The sequence below is a fragment of the Leuresthes tenuis genome, unplaced genomic scaffold (genome assembly GCF_036924035.1).
Source record: "Leuresthes tenuis unplaced genomic scaffold, fLeuTen1.0.hap1 SCAF_1, whole genome shotgun sequence".
Lineage (NCBI taxonomy): Eukaryota > Metazoa > Chordata > Actinopteri > Atheriniformes > Atherinopsidae > Leuresthes > Leuresthes tenuis.
This window is the reverse complement of record NW_027325355.1, coordinates 33,615,648-33,630,333: the sequence shown is the minus strand read 5'-3', so window position 1 is coordinate 33,630,333 and position 14,686 is coordinate 33,615,648. Positions and strand designations below refer to the sequence as shown.

The following is a 14,686-nucleotide window of genomic DNA, read 5'->3' as shown; positions in this document are numbered from 1 at the left end:
ACATTAGATCCACGCCTAAAACAGCACTCACACATTGTTTATCACATCCAAAGAACACAACAAGGACAGCAGCTGGCCTGAGCATGGCACCCAAAACTGGCCAATTATACTCTGACAAGTGTGAAAACAACTTCTGTGAGATAAAGCTGAATATAAATATGACATGGTTCCGGATATCGGGGCTCGGCCTGACGGATTTCCTGCTCTGGCACTCCGAGTCCAGCTGCAATATACTTTACTATGTGACCACTACTAAATACTTTATTTAATAAACGATTTCTCCAGCTTGTTCTTGAGCTTCCAATGAAAAAATCGGGCTAACAACGCTGTTGACATTTTAACAGCTTGAGTTTGTAGCCAGAGCCTGAGTCCAACCCCCTTCTTTATTTCCCGAACAGAGCCGTTTAACTTTCACTTTCCAATAAGTGGTGACGCAGTTAGTTTTCTGTGTCGCGCGCTGTTTTTCTCCGCGTGAAGCTCCCCGTGCAGGTAAAGTTAACGTGTTTTAAATGTCTGACTGTGAACAGCAGCTCACTTACAGCAGGAGCAGCAGAAATCTGTGGCTTTATAGTTGGTAACAGAGCAACTAAAGCGACCGTGTGAGCAGGCTCATGGTTTAAGCCTCCATTTTGTGGCAGAAGCTGTGGAGCAGGAGCAGCGGTATTAATGTTAGAATTGGCTTTGTTCTTTGACATTATGTATTCACATTCTGTATTTTCCTAAATCTATCCAACTGGCCTAAATAACAGGGACAGGTGAAGCTTGTCAGTCTTGTCAGAGGTCTGTGAAGGAGGCGGAAATGAGCCGCTGAAAGCGCTCTGAGCGCAGCCGGACAGCCGCTGGAGAACAGCTTTATCCTCGCTGCAGGACTCCTGTGGAGACAGTTACTCACAGGGCCACATTCAATGTGAAGTTAATGTAGTGCTAGAAAAACAGATGTGCGCACATTTTCATCATTTTCACAAATCCCAAACAAGATATCAACGAATCTATACCTTTCTGGAATAATTGAATCCAGCTTAGATTTTTGTGGTTTTCACACAGCATCTAATCTGTTAGGAAAACATGTGAAAAAGTAGTGAAATGGTCCTTTATGGCGCGTTAATCGGCAGCGAACCTCAGCTCACAGCCAACGGAAATGACTGCAACCTGCCTTTTGGTTTCAAATTCTTCCACACTTTAAAGGACGCAACAACGTTTAAATTCATATGCAAACTGCAGGTTATTTTAAATCTCACATGTCTCTTCTCCCCATATTAACATATTCCAACACGCTGCTGTGTTCTGATTGGAGTTATATTTCCCTTCTCTGCATGAACTCTGGTTATGCTGAACAAGACAGAAAGGACTTTGTCCTTCAGTAGATGTTCAACTGAGACTGATATGAAACAGAGAATCTGAGCCAATCAGAGGAGCAGCTGATCTTTTACAGCCCAAACGATGGAAAGAGGGTTTGAGTTGATGTGCAGATGAATGATCTGTGTTTCCTCTGCAGCTGAAGGCAGGAAGTGTGTGAGCTGCTGTGAATCCAGCAGCATGGATCAGTGTGAGGACACTAAAACCACTCTGTGTGGGGAACATGAGAGCCGGAGCAAAGCTCAGAGGTGAGACCCCCGTCTCCAACTGTCCACGACTCTTCTCCATGTCAGAGCTCACCTCACCAAACCACCTTTATTCACAGGATCCAAGCTGAACCTGAACCTGGACCTGAACCAGAACCTGGAGCTGGACCCAAATTACAAGCCTCAAAAGCAGAGTAAGTTAACATCAGTTATTTGATTTAAAGGTAATTAAGTATCTCATGCAGGCTTAAAAGCTTTGTTTTCCCATCAGGATCCACCAGAGACCAGAACCTGGATCAGAACCAGAACCAGAACCCAGCTGTGTGTCCTTTAAGAGCGACCAGTCAAAGGGTCTTGAGATAATTTTCAAATCAGACCAACATCCATCCTCTAAGAGGTGAGACCACCGTCTCCAACTGTCCACGACTCTTCTCCATGTCAGAGCTCACCTCACCAAACCACCTTTATTCACAGGATCCAGCCTGGATCAGAACCAGAACCTGGACCTGAAAATGAACCTGGACCCAGCTGTGTGTCCTTTAAGAGCGACTGGTCAATGCCTCGTTCTATTGAATTTAAATCAGGCCAACATCCGTCCTCTCAGAGGTGAGCTGAGTGTAAATGTTGTCACAGAGTAAAATGTAGCAGAGTCGGTCTGAACAGCTTTTATTCCAGCATGTGTTTAATGTGAGCTCAGCTCTGTTTCACATCCATTTCTATGGTCATATGGGTGATTCTCACCAAACTGTCCTAACTTTGGCAAAAACAAATTTAGGTCAATTTTAGGTCGAAATTAAGCAGGGTCTGAATTAACTGGCTCAATTAAAATTAGTGATCAATACACGTTCTTTAATACATTTTCGGAATGTTTTATTGAGTCATTGACCAAATAAATTCATTACCGTAACACATTTTCAATTGATGATAACTGAATATGTATGAAAGGTAGACCTTTTATTTTTTCCATGCATGTTCTATTAATAGTTCAGAATAGTCACATAGTGTAAACATTCAGAAATGTTTTTATTGATACAGTAATTTTAGTTATTATGTTCATTACCGTAACAAAATTGCTTTTTTTTTTTTACACTAAATCTTTCCTGTACTGTAAATTTCACAAATAATTAAAAAAAACTGTCAATTCAGTAATCTGAAAAGACTTGACAAATAGTTCCTGTACAAAAATTAAATTTGAAGGTATCACTCATTCCCATCCAAATATTTACATATTTACACGACTCTTCTCCATGTCAGAGCTCACCTCACCAAACCACCTTTATTCACAGGATCCAGCCTCGATCAGAACCAGGACCAGAACCAGGACCCAGCTGTGTGTCCTTTAAGAGCGACTGGTCAATGCCTCGTCTTATTGACTTTAAATCAGGCCAACATCCGTCCTCTCTGAGGTGAGCTGAGTGTAAATGTTGTCACAGAGTAAAATGTAGCAGAGTCGGTCTGAACAGCTTTTATTCCAGCATGTGTTTAATGTGAGCTCAGCTCTGTTTCACATCTGCAGCCGGTCGAGTTTTTCTGCCTGTCTTGCCCCGTCCCTGTTTTTATTGGTTGGTGGCTCAGGTGGAACGTACAGGAAACTTAAAATAACCCAAATGAGACACAAAAAGACTCAAAGCTGCCACAACACCCTTAAAAAATCAAAACTTTTTTTAACAAAAAATGAACAGCCTCAAAGGGGTCTTAAGATGAGATTTATTGGGTTTAGGCACCTGTTGAACACCCTCATGGAGACAGATACCTCACACTGGCACGGAGCCGGGCTGACACCCCTCACCTCTTTTTGAATGGTGAGAGTGGAACCGAACCACCAACCAGGGGGGTATAAAAGGGGAACTCCGGTATTTTTAAACCTTATTTCTGGCATAAAATACGTTCATCTGCTCACCGAGAACAGTTAGAGTGCAGTTAGTGTGAAACTCCCTCCGTTAGCTAACCCCTAACCCTAACCCCGCTAACAGCAGCTATGAGCTAACAAAGCTATGAGCTAACAGCAGCTATGAGCTAACAGAGCTATGAGCTAACAGAGCTATAGCACACGTTCATTCATTCATTCTTCTTAAAGTGTTGGTGAAATAAAGACAGATAATGCCCCGTTCAAGTATTTAGGGGTTTTGAATATTTAACCGAGCATGTCTTCTGCAAGAAAGACCCGGGGGATGTTGCCATGAAAAAGGAAATCGAGTCTTTTATTAGACCTGCATGCTGTAATTTTAGTCATTCTTCATGATTCCTCCACAGAGTGGACCAGCAGAGCTCAGAGGTTCCCAGTGGTCAGTCTGCCCAGCAGCATCAGACACAGCTGGACTCCATATTTATGGTCTGTACATGTACAACAGCTACTTTTCCATCTATTGTGTTCAGTCATCTCCAGGCTGCACTTTGCAGACCAGCGGATTGTCAGTGTGTCCAACATGGATCTGATGTTTGGCTCCATGATTTCAGCCTGATTGGCTCATTCATATAGTGTTCTGTTCCAGCTGCTGGAGGACAACATGCTCACTTTTGTGAAGGAGGAGCTGAAGAAGATCCAGAAGGTTCTGAGTCCAGATTACCCAGAATGCTTAGAGAGTCAGAGGGAGGGTGAGGATGAAGAGCAGAGGAGCAGCAGAGAGGCATTAGTGAAGATCACAGTTCACTTCCTGAGGAGAATGAAGCAGGAGGAGCTGGCTGAGCGTCTGCAGAGCAGTAAGAGGATTTCTCTAAAGATTTAACCTGCTGGATAAATGACACATTTACTGATGTCTCAGCTCACAGAACAACACATGTTCAAATACTCATTCTTTACAGGGCGGAAATGTCTGTTTACTGATGTTATTTCTTGTCTTCATTCAGAACTTTCTCCAGTTTATAAACTTAAATCTGCTCTAGAGAAGAAGTTCCAGTGTGTGTTTGAGGGGATTCCTAAAGCAGGAAACCCAACCCTTCTGAATCAGATCTACACAGAGCTCTACATCACAGAGGGGGGGACTGGAGAGGTCAATGATGAACATGAGGTCAGACAGATTGAAGCAGCATCCAGGAAAGCAGGCAGAGCAGAAACATCCATCAGACAAGAAGACATCTTTAAACTCCCACCTGGAAGAGAGGAACCAATCAGAGCAGTGATGACAAAGGGAGTGGCTGGCATTGGGAAAACAGTCTTAACTCAGAAGTTCACTCTGGACTGGGCTGAAGGCAAAGCCAACCAGGACATCCAGCTCCTGTTTCCATTCACTTTCAGAGAGCTGAATGTGCTGAAAGAGAAAAAGTTCAGCTTGGTGGAACTTGTTCATCACTTCTTTACTGAAACCAAAGAAGCAGGAATCTGCAGCTTTGAACAGTTCCAGGTTGTGTTCATCTTTGACGGTCTGGATGAGTGTCGACTTCCTCTGGACTTCCACAGCAAGGAGCCCCTGACTGATGCTACAGAGTCCACCTCAGTGGATGTGCTGCTGACAAACCTCATCAGGGGGAACCTGCTTCCCTCGGCTCGCCTCTGGATAACCACACGGCCTGCAGCAGCCAATCAGATCCCTCCTGGCTGTGTTGACATGGTGACAGAGGTCAGAGGGTTCACTGACCCACAGAAGGAGGAGTACTTCAGGAAGAGATTCAGAGACAAGAAGCAGGCCAGCAGCATCATCTCCCACATCCAGACATCACGAAGCCTCCACATCATGTGCCACATCCCAGTCTTCTGCTGGATCACTGCTACAGTTCTGGAGGATGTGTTGGAAACCAGAGAGGGAGGAGAGCTGCCCAAGACCCTGACTGAGATGTACATCCACTTCCTGGTGGTTCAGGCCAAAGTGAAGAAGGTCAAGTATGATGGAGGAGCTGAGACAGATCCACACTGGAGTCCGGAGAGCAGGAAGATGATTGAGTCTCTGGGAAAACTGGCTTTTGAGCAGCTGCAGAAAGGAAACCTGATCTTCTATGAATCAGACCTGACAGAGAGTGGCATCGATATCTCAGCAGCCTCAGTGTACTCAGGAGTGTTCACACAGATCTTTAAAGAGGAGAGAGGGCTGTACCAGGAGAAGGTGTTCTGCTTCATCCATCTGAGTGTTCAGGAGTTTCTGGCTGCTCTTCATGTCCATCTGACCTTCATCAGCTCTGGAGTCAACCTGATGGAAGAACAAAAGACATCCTTGCTGTCTGAAACAAAGGAAGATGAATCTGCAGAGACTGATATCTATGTGAGTGCTGTTGACAAAGCATTACAGAGTCCAAATGGACACCTGGACCTGTTCCTCCGCTTCCTCCTGGGTCTTTCCCTGCAGACCAATCAGAGTCTCCTACGAGGCCTGCTGACACAGGCAGGAAGTAGCTCACAGACAGGAAGTAGCTCACAGACAGGAAGTAGCTCACAGACAGGAAGTAGCTCACGGACCAATCAGGAAACAGTCGATTACATCAAGAAGAAGATCAGTGAGAATCTGTCTGCAGAGAGAAGCATCAATCTGTTCCACTGTCTGAATGAACTGAATGATCGTTCTCTGGTGGAGGAGATCCAACAGGCCCTGAGTTCAGGAAGTCTCTCCACAGATGAACTGTCTCCTGCTCAGTGGTCAGCTCTGGCCTTCATCTTACTGTCATCGGGAGAACATCTGGATGTGTTTGACCTGAATAAATACTCTGCTTCAGAGGAGGATTTTCTGAGGCTGCTGCCAGTGGTCAAAGCCTCCAACAAAGCTGTGTAAGTGCAGAGATAGAGGGATGTGTATGAATATACTGCTGCTGGTTTTATAGGAGAGAAAGTCACAGATTTATCTCATTATTCCCTCCTCAGACTGAGCAGCTGTATCCTCTCAGGTAAAGGATGTGCAGCTCTGTCCTCAGCTCTCAGCTCCCCGTCCTCCAGCCTGACAGAACTGGACCTGAGGATCTACGACTCAGGAGTGAAGCAGCTGTCTGATGGACTGCAGAGTCCACACTGTAACCTGGAAGCTCTCAGGTCAGGTTTCTCTGCTGGTTCAGCTTCATACAGTCTCTGTGATGCAAGAACCTGAAAACATCTTCAGATCTTTTTTAAAAGCCACAAAGTAAAATGCTTCCAGATCTGTGTCACTTTCCTCTGATCGAGTGTGCACAGCACAGCACACACATGAACTGTGGCTGGAACATTTACTTATAGTCTGGTAGAGTTACAGGAAATATTCAGAATATTTGTTATAGCGTGTCATTTCCATTTCCAGGCAAAGATGAGAGGCTGAACAGCTCCTGCTCCTCTGCTGCATCCAGCAGCTGATCGGTCATGTGATCAGTCATGTGACATTTTAATTTACTCTCTGCATGTGTTTTTCTTCCATTTTAAAGCATGAAGCTACAGATTAATCTGTATATTTGTGGATCAGCCTTTATGAATCACAGATAAAGTGTTTCTGTGTACAGTGAGATATTTGTGGCCGATGGGAGACATTTTCATCACCTCTGCTGTGGATTAGTAATTAAAGTCCATTAAAACATCACTATAAAATACCAAGAATGAAAGCAGGGTGTATATCACCAGATTCAGAGACTCCTAACTAGAAGTTACAGAGATGTTGTGGCTGCAGAGCAGCTTCATATCATTATCGTCCCTTATTTGACTGTTTTCATTAAATGTGACTAAATTTAGGACTATTTAACATCTTCTCCTCAGGCTGAGCGTCTCAAACCTCTCAGATGAAGGATGTGCAGCTCTGTCCTCAGCTCTCAGCTCCCAGTCCTCCAGACTGACAGAACTGGGCCTGAGAAACTACAACCTGCAGGATTCAGGAGTGAAGCTGCTGTCTGGGCTGCGGAGTCCAAACTGTGGACTGGAAACTCTCAGGTGAGGCTGTGTTCATGCTGCAGCAGAGTGGGATGAGTTCATGTCGTCACAGTCGATGTTACAAAAGAAGAAGTTAAAATGTGTCAGTGAATGAAATGAAAAAGACTTTATTTATCCCAAAAGGAAACGATATCAGAGGGTGAAATCTTCAGCACAGAGTGAGAATAATTCTCCAAACACATGATAAAACAGATGAAAGTGTTAACAGCACTGATAGAAAGTCTGAGTTGTAGCTGTCACTGCTTTCCATCTTCTTCTTGTTTAGGGACACCAAAGTATTTAAATTCAGTTCCTTGTTCCATGAAAACGAAGCTCAGGATTTACTGAGCTTGCACGGAAATGTTCATAGGCTTATAAAGCTGCTGTTCCCTATAAGCTGCCTTTCGGTCCACATTCAGCATTAGAGGTGATTAATTCTGATGGCAGCTGTTCTTTTTCTCTGTAATTGTCTCTTCAGGCTGAGCGTCTGTAACCTCTCAGATGAAGGATGTGCAGCTCTGTCCTCAGCTCTCAGCTCCCCGTCCTCCAGGCTGACAGAACTGGACCTGAGTAACAACAACCTGCAGGATTCAGGAGTGAAGCAGGTGTCTGCTGGACTGAAGAATCCAAACTGCAGACTGGAAGCACTCAGGTCAGGATTGATTCCCGTCTCTCGTCAGGTTTCCAACCGGCTGTAAGATGACCGAAAACCTGTCAAGAGGATCTTTTTGTTGTCTTTTGTCAAATCATACTCATGACCTGTTGGAGCTGAAAGCCAACAGACACATTCAGAGCAGCCAGTTGAAGGGGTTCTCTGTGGGTTTTATGGATTAGGGAGCTCCCTCGTGGGATTTTTCTTTGGTTTCATTTGCACCACAGCTAGGATGCTGTAATAATCTAACAGCCAGCCAAAGTTGGTAGATGAGTCAAAATCCGTAATTCACACCCAGCTTGACTCTCGCTCCATTCCTCAGTGTCATTGTTTCAGTCTTTAGAGGCTGATCTGCAGAACTGTCACTTATAATGGCAACATATACCCATGCTGAGCATGGACTGCATAGTGTGTACCATCTGCCATGAGTGTTGTTCTGTGTGTCTGCAGCCTGTCAGGATGTCTGATCACAGAGGAAGGCTGTGCTTCTCTGGCTGAAGCTGTGACCTCCAACCCCTCCCATCTGAGAGAGCTGGACCTGAGCTACAACCATCCAGGAGCCTCAGGAGTGAAGCTGCTGAGGGCCGCACTGAAGGATCCACACAAACTCAGGTAAAACTCCCTAAAATCTGCCTTACTGTGGGTGCTTCTCTCATTAAGTAGAATCTGCCGCTTCTTGGTGACCTTGAAGATGTTGCATGTTCCCATCAGCAGCCACAAAGCCCGGATGTTCGTATCTATTGAGCCTCTTCTGGACAAACTAACTGGGGAGTCTGTTATTCTCAGTGTCCTGATTTAGCTCGAGACTCCCCGACACAGCTGCTAGTTCTCAGACTTCTTATCACTTCCCAAAACAACTTTGCACACGTGGTAAATATCAGACACCTCAAAACCAATCAAAACACTTCTAGCGCCATCAGTTCCACCCACTTCCTGTCCCGCGTTAGAACCTCTTCCTGCGGAGCTGTGCGTTCAGAGATCACCAGAGAAAAAGGTTTGCTCTTGGATAAAATAACGCCAGAAAGCTCCCGCTTGAGCTCTGGATAGAGTCAGCCGTAAATACTGCTGCTGAGCGGTGGCTGGTTAAAAGTTACCGAAGTGAGTTTAATCCACTTTAGAGTCTTACGGTTAGCCTCCGTGTGCTAATGCTAGCTGAAGCGTCACGTGGCTGCGGCGTGGCAGTGGCTGGGATCCAAAGCATAGAGTTTTGCTCTGCTCTCGCTCAGAGAAGCAACAATCTTGTGGTTATCCATCACGCTGTGTGCCTGAGCTCAATCCATCCAGAGATCGGTGAGCATGATGATTATGCGCCACAAAGAGTTTTTTTCTGTATTTTTGCACTTTTATTCTCAGGTAATATGTACAGTTCTGAGACATTTCATGCATTGCTGCTTTGAACATAGTTTCAGGAAGTTTTTCAAGAGCTTAAATGTGTTAAATAGCTTGTGATGGGACTTCATATCCAAGCTGCCCTGTTAAAAGGTTTTGAAAGGAATATTTCTTTATTGTTACATATTTCAGTTCTAAACTGAAGAAGAAAATGAGATTCATACAAGTCTCTGAACCGGTCTATCAACAGGTCAGTGGCCGTATTCACAAAGGATCTTCAGCCTAAAAGTAGCTCCTAACTGTAGGAGAGCTTAAAGTCCTCCAGAGGACTCCTAACTCAGTAAGACCTGTTCACAAAGAGTCGGAAAATGGCTGCAGCGACACCAAATGTTCTGGAGACGATGGCTTTGGTGCAGATCCTCCTCCAACAAATTAAATATCAGCTTCATTCACAACCTTTCGTGCCGCTGTAGCCTTTACTAATTGTATGTTTAATAGAACAGAAAATACTTTACTCATCCCCCAGTGGGGGAAATTCAAATGAGTCAAGCAGCTCATGCAAATGCATGTCCCAAATAAATGCGAGCAATGTTAAAAAGGACATAGCTGCAGCTGCGGCGGCTCTCTTAAGGCCTGCAGTCTGGAGCCTGCGCTGTGATTGCAGGGCATAACATCGCTTCTCGCAGTCCTCAGTACAGCGACGCACTGCTGGGAGCGTGCTGAGGCATATTCCTTCCCACGCTTCTCTTTACTTTTTACTGCTCTTCCCCCAGAGCCAAAGTTCCCCTTAATAATCCCTCTCCTCTGCAGCACAAACTGGGCCAGCAGTAGCAGCTGGTCCTGGGACCAGTTGGACTTTCGCCTGCGTTTGGCGATGTCTTCGCCTGTTTCACTCATCATGAAGGAGGACTTGAACGGCTGATATTTAAAGGCTTTAAATGCTGGAAATCTGCTCACTGGATAATGGATCATTTGCAGGGTGCAAACGCTGATTTAATGCAGTGGACGTATTTGTGTTGTTTGCTTTCTCTTTCTCTCTTTAACGTGCAGAACGTCATCATCGTGTTCTGCTAGCTGCTCTGTCCACAACTGTTTGATAGGAGCTCATCGTAGCCTCGGCTGGTTCCTCCTTTTCCTTCATTTAGGGCTCGTTTGTGGGATGTTGTGGAAGAGTTTCGCTGAGAGTCGCCGTACTCCACAGCAGCGGTGCGTCGCTCTCAGTGAACTCTGAGGGATTTATCCTCAGTGTGAGGAGGTCTCAGCAGCTTTTTGAATGACTTTGAAGGAAAAACTTCTCCGTAAAATGTTTTAGCGCGAGTTCGGAGCACTCCTAGCGCTGAGATAAAGAGCTTTGTGAATACGCCACAGGTTCTTTTCTCCCCCACCTTCTTTGATGGTTTATGGTGAAGTGGTTCAGATGTGGGTTTGATGGCGAGCCTCCCACCTGGATCGAGTGGAAAGAGACTGCGGTTTCTTCTGTGATCATTGGATGAAGTTTTCTGTGAGCTACAGTGCGGTTGGCCGGTATCAGCAACACCTTCATTCTCACAGTCTCACCTTATTTCTGACAACTGTAGACCTTTACTGGCTTTGCCAAGTTCCTTTGGACTCATTTTCTTCTCATTTCTTTGGGACTGTGTCTGGGTGCAAAGGAAATCCTCTTTTTCACAGAAGGTCGCTGTGACAGAGACCGTGAATCCCATCCAGTCTGAATCCTGTCAAATCCTGATGGCACACTGTGAAAATATGTCTGAGAGAAAGATTGGCCCAAAAACTGTATTATTATATCATATATTATATATATCATAAGCTGGAATGTGACTGGCTCATTCTAGGTACTAGTTGTGGAGTCCTGAAAACTCTAGCAGTTCTTTTCCTCCTTTCAGGGTGGAGCCTGCTGGAGAACGATGGCTGACACCAGGTCTGAGGAAGTGTAAGTGTGTTCTTCATCTGATTCATGACATCCAGCCATCTTCACTGTCACATCCCTCACTGATCAAAGTGAACAGATGATAGATCAGTAACTGCAGCTGGATTGTGTTTGTTCTCTCCATCAGATTCCTGTCGACTCGCCATGGACACAAACACAGTGAACAGGAGACTGAAACTGTCTGACAACAACAGGAAGGTGACATGTGTGGAGGAGGAGGTTCAGCCATATCCTGATCATCCAGACAGATTTAATCACTGGCCTCAGCTGCTGTGTAGAAATGTTCTGACTGGTCGCTGTTTCTGGGAGGTCGAGTGGAGAGGAAGAGTTTCTATATCAGTGAGTTACAGAAGAATCAGCAGGAAAGGAGGCAGTGACTGTGTGTTTGGATGGAACGATCAGTCCTGGAGTCTGATCTGCTCTGATGGAGGTTACTCTGTCAGTCACAATAACAGAGAAACACCCATCTCCTCCTCCTCCTCCTCCTCCTCCTCCTCCTCCTCCTCCTCCTCCTCCTCCTCCTCCTCCTCCTCCTCCTCCTCCTCCTCCTCCTCCTCCTCCGTCTCTCACAGAGCAGCAGTGTATGTGGACCGTCCTGCTGGCACTCTGTCCTTCTACAGAGTCTCCTCTGACACACTGATCCACCTCCACACCTTCAGCACCACATTCACTGAAGAACCTCTGCTTCCTGGGTTTACAGTCTGGTTTCCTGGTTCCTCAGTGTCTCTGTGTTGAGCACAAAGAGTTTCCTCCTGTCAGAGAATCACTGTTGAACAGATAGTTCAGTCTCTACATGTCTGTCTCTTTCACTCAGAAACACCTTTTCAGATTCATGGATTCAGTCAGTTTCTGGTTGAAACTCTTCTGAATGATTCCTTGGAAACTTCTTCCTCTTCCAGTCCTTTAAAGATGGAAGCTGCCATTCTTCCAGGATGTTGTTTTTCTGTGTTTCCAGTCAAAGCTTCACACTGAATATCAGTATGTTGTGTTTCTCTGCAGCTCACTGCAGCTGAGACCATTCAGCTGCTGTCAGCTGCAGTTAGTTTGCTGCACATGTGACAAACTGTGACATCAGAGAGGAATCACTGAGCTGCAGTCAGCCCAGATGAATTTCCAACCTGCTGACAGATCTTCTCTGGTTCTGCTCCAATGAGCAGAAGTTTGCTGAGCAGCCAGGGTTCATCCTGATGTTTCTCCACATTCACTTCCTGTTAGATGATGAAAGGACAGCTGGACTGGAACTAGCTTCTGATGCAGAATGTTGCTGAATGTTGTTGTTGAACGCTCACAAAGAGGCCTGAAATGATCCTTTACAAACAACATTTGGACTTTAACAACATCTGCTTTGGACTGAAAGGTCCTGAACGTCTCGGCCGGTTTTCCTGGCTGCTGCTGTTTGGATCCAGATGTTGCAGACAATCTTCTTCCTTCTCTCAGTCCATGCATATTTACTGTTGTGTGAAATATAGAGTTTGCTGTGATCACATGATTTAAAGTGAACTGATGTGGACATCACAGGGTTTTCATGCATTTACATGCTTAATTTGTCTGTTTGTGTGCATGTGCAGACGGTAATAATACAGAAAGCAAATGTAACGCAGAACTAAATAAACACGAATGTTTCTTGATTTCTATTGATGGTCATTTGTGAATAAAATGTGTTTAACTGTGTAGCTGGATATCCCAGCAGCTGTAATGTTGGAGTAAAGAAAGATCCAACAAGGACCAGAATGTGGAATAAAGAGGCAGGTAAATCTGAGTGTGACACACATCGACACTTTGAGGAAGTTTTATTAGTTAAAAGTGCCCCATTTTTACTTCATAGGGAGTGGGAACCCTCTGTGCACTTTGGGCCACCGTTATCTTTTAACAACACCAGGTGGCGTTTAGGTTGAGCGAGTATTCACTTTCGCCCACCCGTGCCATCAGAAAAGTGTGCCAAATTGGACCATCTGCCAAAAAGGGTCCAATTCTGCATATTTTTTTAAATGACAAATGTTTGCCAAAGTGAACCGTTTGTTTACATGCTGCGTTTTCGAACACTTTTAACCCTTTTAAGTGATAAAAAGTGTGCCATATTTACTTGGTTCACTTTGGGGCTCTTTTATCGGTTAAGGGTACCCCATAGGTACTTCATTTTGGAACCCTTTTAACTGATAAAAAGTGTGCCATATGTAATTGCTTGACCATGGGGGTCTTTTATCGATAAAGGGTACCCCATAGCTACTTCATTTTGGAACCCTTTTAACTGATAAAAAGTGTGCCATATGTAATTGCTTGACCATGGGGGTCTTTTATCGGTTAAGGGTACCCCATAGCTACTTAATTTTGGAACACTTTTAACTAATAGAAAGTGTGCCATTTTTACTTGCTTCACTTTGGGGAACTTCTAGTTGTCAAAAGTTCCCCATTTTTACTTCCCTGGGAGTGGGAACCCTCTGTGCACTTTGGGCCACCGTTATCTTTTCACAACACCAGGTGGCGTTTAGGTCGAGTTAGTATTCACTTTCGCCCACCCGTGTCATCAGAAAAGTGTGCCAAATTGGACCAACTGCCAAAATGAGTCCAATTCCGCATATTTTTTTCAATGACGAACGTTTGCCAATGTGCACCCTTTGTTTACATGTTGCATTTTTTAACCCTTTTAACTGATACAAAGTGTGCCATATTTACTTGCTTCACTTTGGGGCTCTTTTATCGGTAAAGGGTACCCCATAGCTACTTCATTTTGGAACCCTTTTAACTGATAAAAAGTGTGCCATATGTAATTCCTTCACCATAGAGCTCTTTTATCGGTTACGGGTACCCCATAGCTACTTCATTTTGGAACCCTTTTAACTGATAAAAAGTGTATCATATGTAATTGCTAAACGTTGGGGCTCTTTTATCGGTTACGGGTACCCCATAGCTACTTAATTTTGGAACCCTTTTAACTGATAAAAAGTGTGCCATATGTAATTGCTTCACCATAGAGCTCTTTTATCGGTTACGGGTACCCCATAGCTACTTAATTTTGGAACACTTTTAACTGATAAAAAGTGTGCCATATGTAATTGCTTCACCGTGGGGCTCTTTTATCAGTTAAGGGTACCCCATTTTTACTTGCTTCACTTTGGGGAACTTTTAGTTGTCAAAAGTGCCCCATTTTTACTTCCCTGGGAGTGGGAACCCTCTCTGCACTTTCGCCCACCCAAGCCATCAGAAAAGTGTGCCAAATTAGACCATCCGCCAAAATGACTCCAATTCCGCATATTTTTTTCAATGACGAACGTTTGCCAACATGCACTCTTTGTTTACATGCTGCATTTTTTAACCCTTTTAACTGATAAAAAGTGTGCCATATGTAATTGCTTAACGTTGGGGCTCTTTTATCGATAAAGGGTACCCCATAGCTACTTCATTTTGGAACACTTTTAACTGATAAA

General features: G+C 44.6%; 1 protein-coding gene across 4 annotated transcripts; it reads left to right on the top strand.

Annotated features, from left to right (window-relative positions):
- Positions 1-514: 514 nt before the first annotated feature.
- Positions 515-12,892, top strand: LOC140288435 (NACHT, LRR and PYD domains-containing protein 3-like). Of its 4 annotated transcripts, XM_072379185.1 has the most exons (14): positions 517-1,604; positions 1,682-1,756; positions 1,834-1,959; positions 2,037-2,168; positions 2,849-2,968; positions 3,816-3,894; positions 4,055-4,262; positions 4,410-6,255; positions 6,349-6,513; positions 7,201-7,371; positions 7,829-8,002; positions 8,453-8,614; positions 11,218-11,264; positions 11,389-12,892. In XM_072379185.1, exons 1-14 carry the CDS (start codon positions 1,474-1,476, stop codon positions 11,994-11,996), a joined length of 4,044 nt encoding a protein of 1,347 aa, XP_072235286.1. In that variant the 5' UTR covers positions 517-1,473; the 3' UTR covers positions 11,997-12,892. The 4 variants fall into 4 exon arrangements, with proteins under 4 accessions (XP_072235287.1, XP_072235288.1, XP_072235286.1 ...); XM_072379186.1 differs by lacking the exon at positions 7,829-8,002 and having other exon boundaries at positions 515-1,604; XM_072379188.1 differs by lacking the exon at positions 2,849-2,968.
- Positions 12,893-14,686: the final 1,794 nt, after the last annotated feature.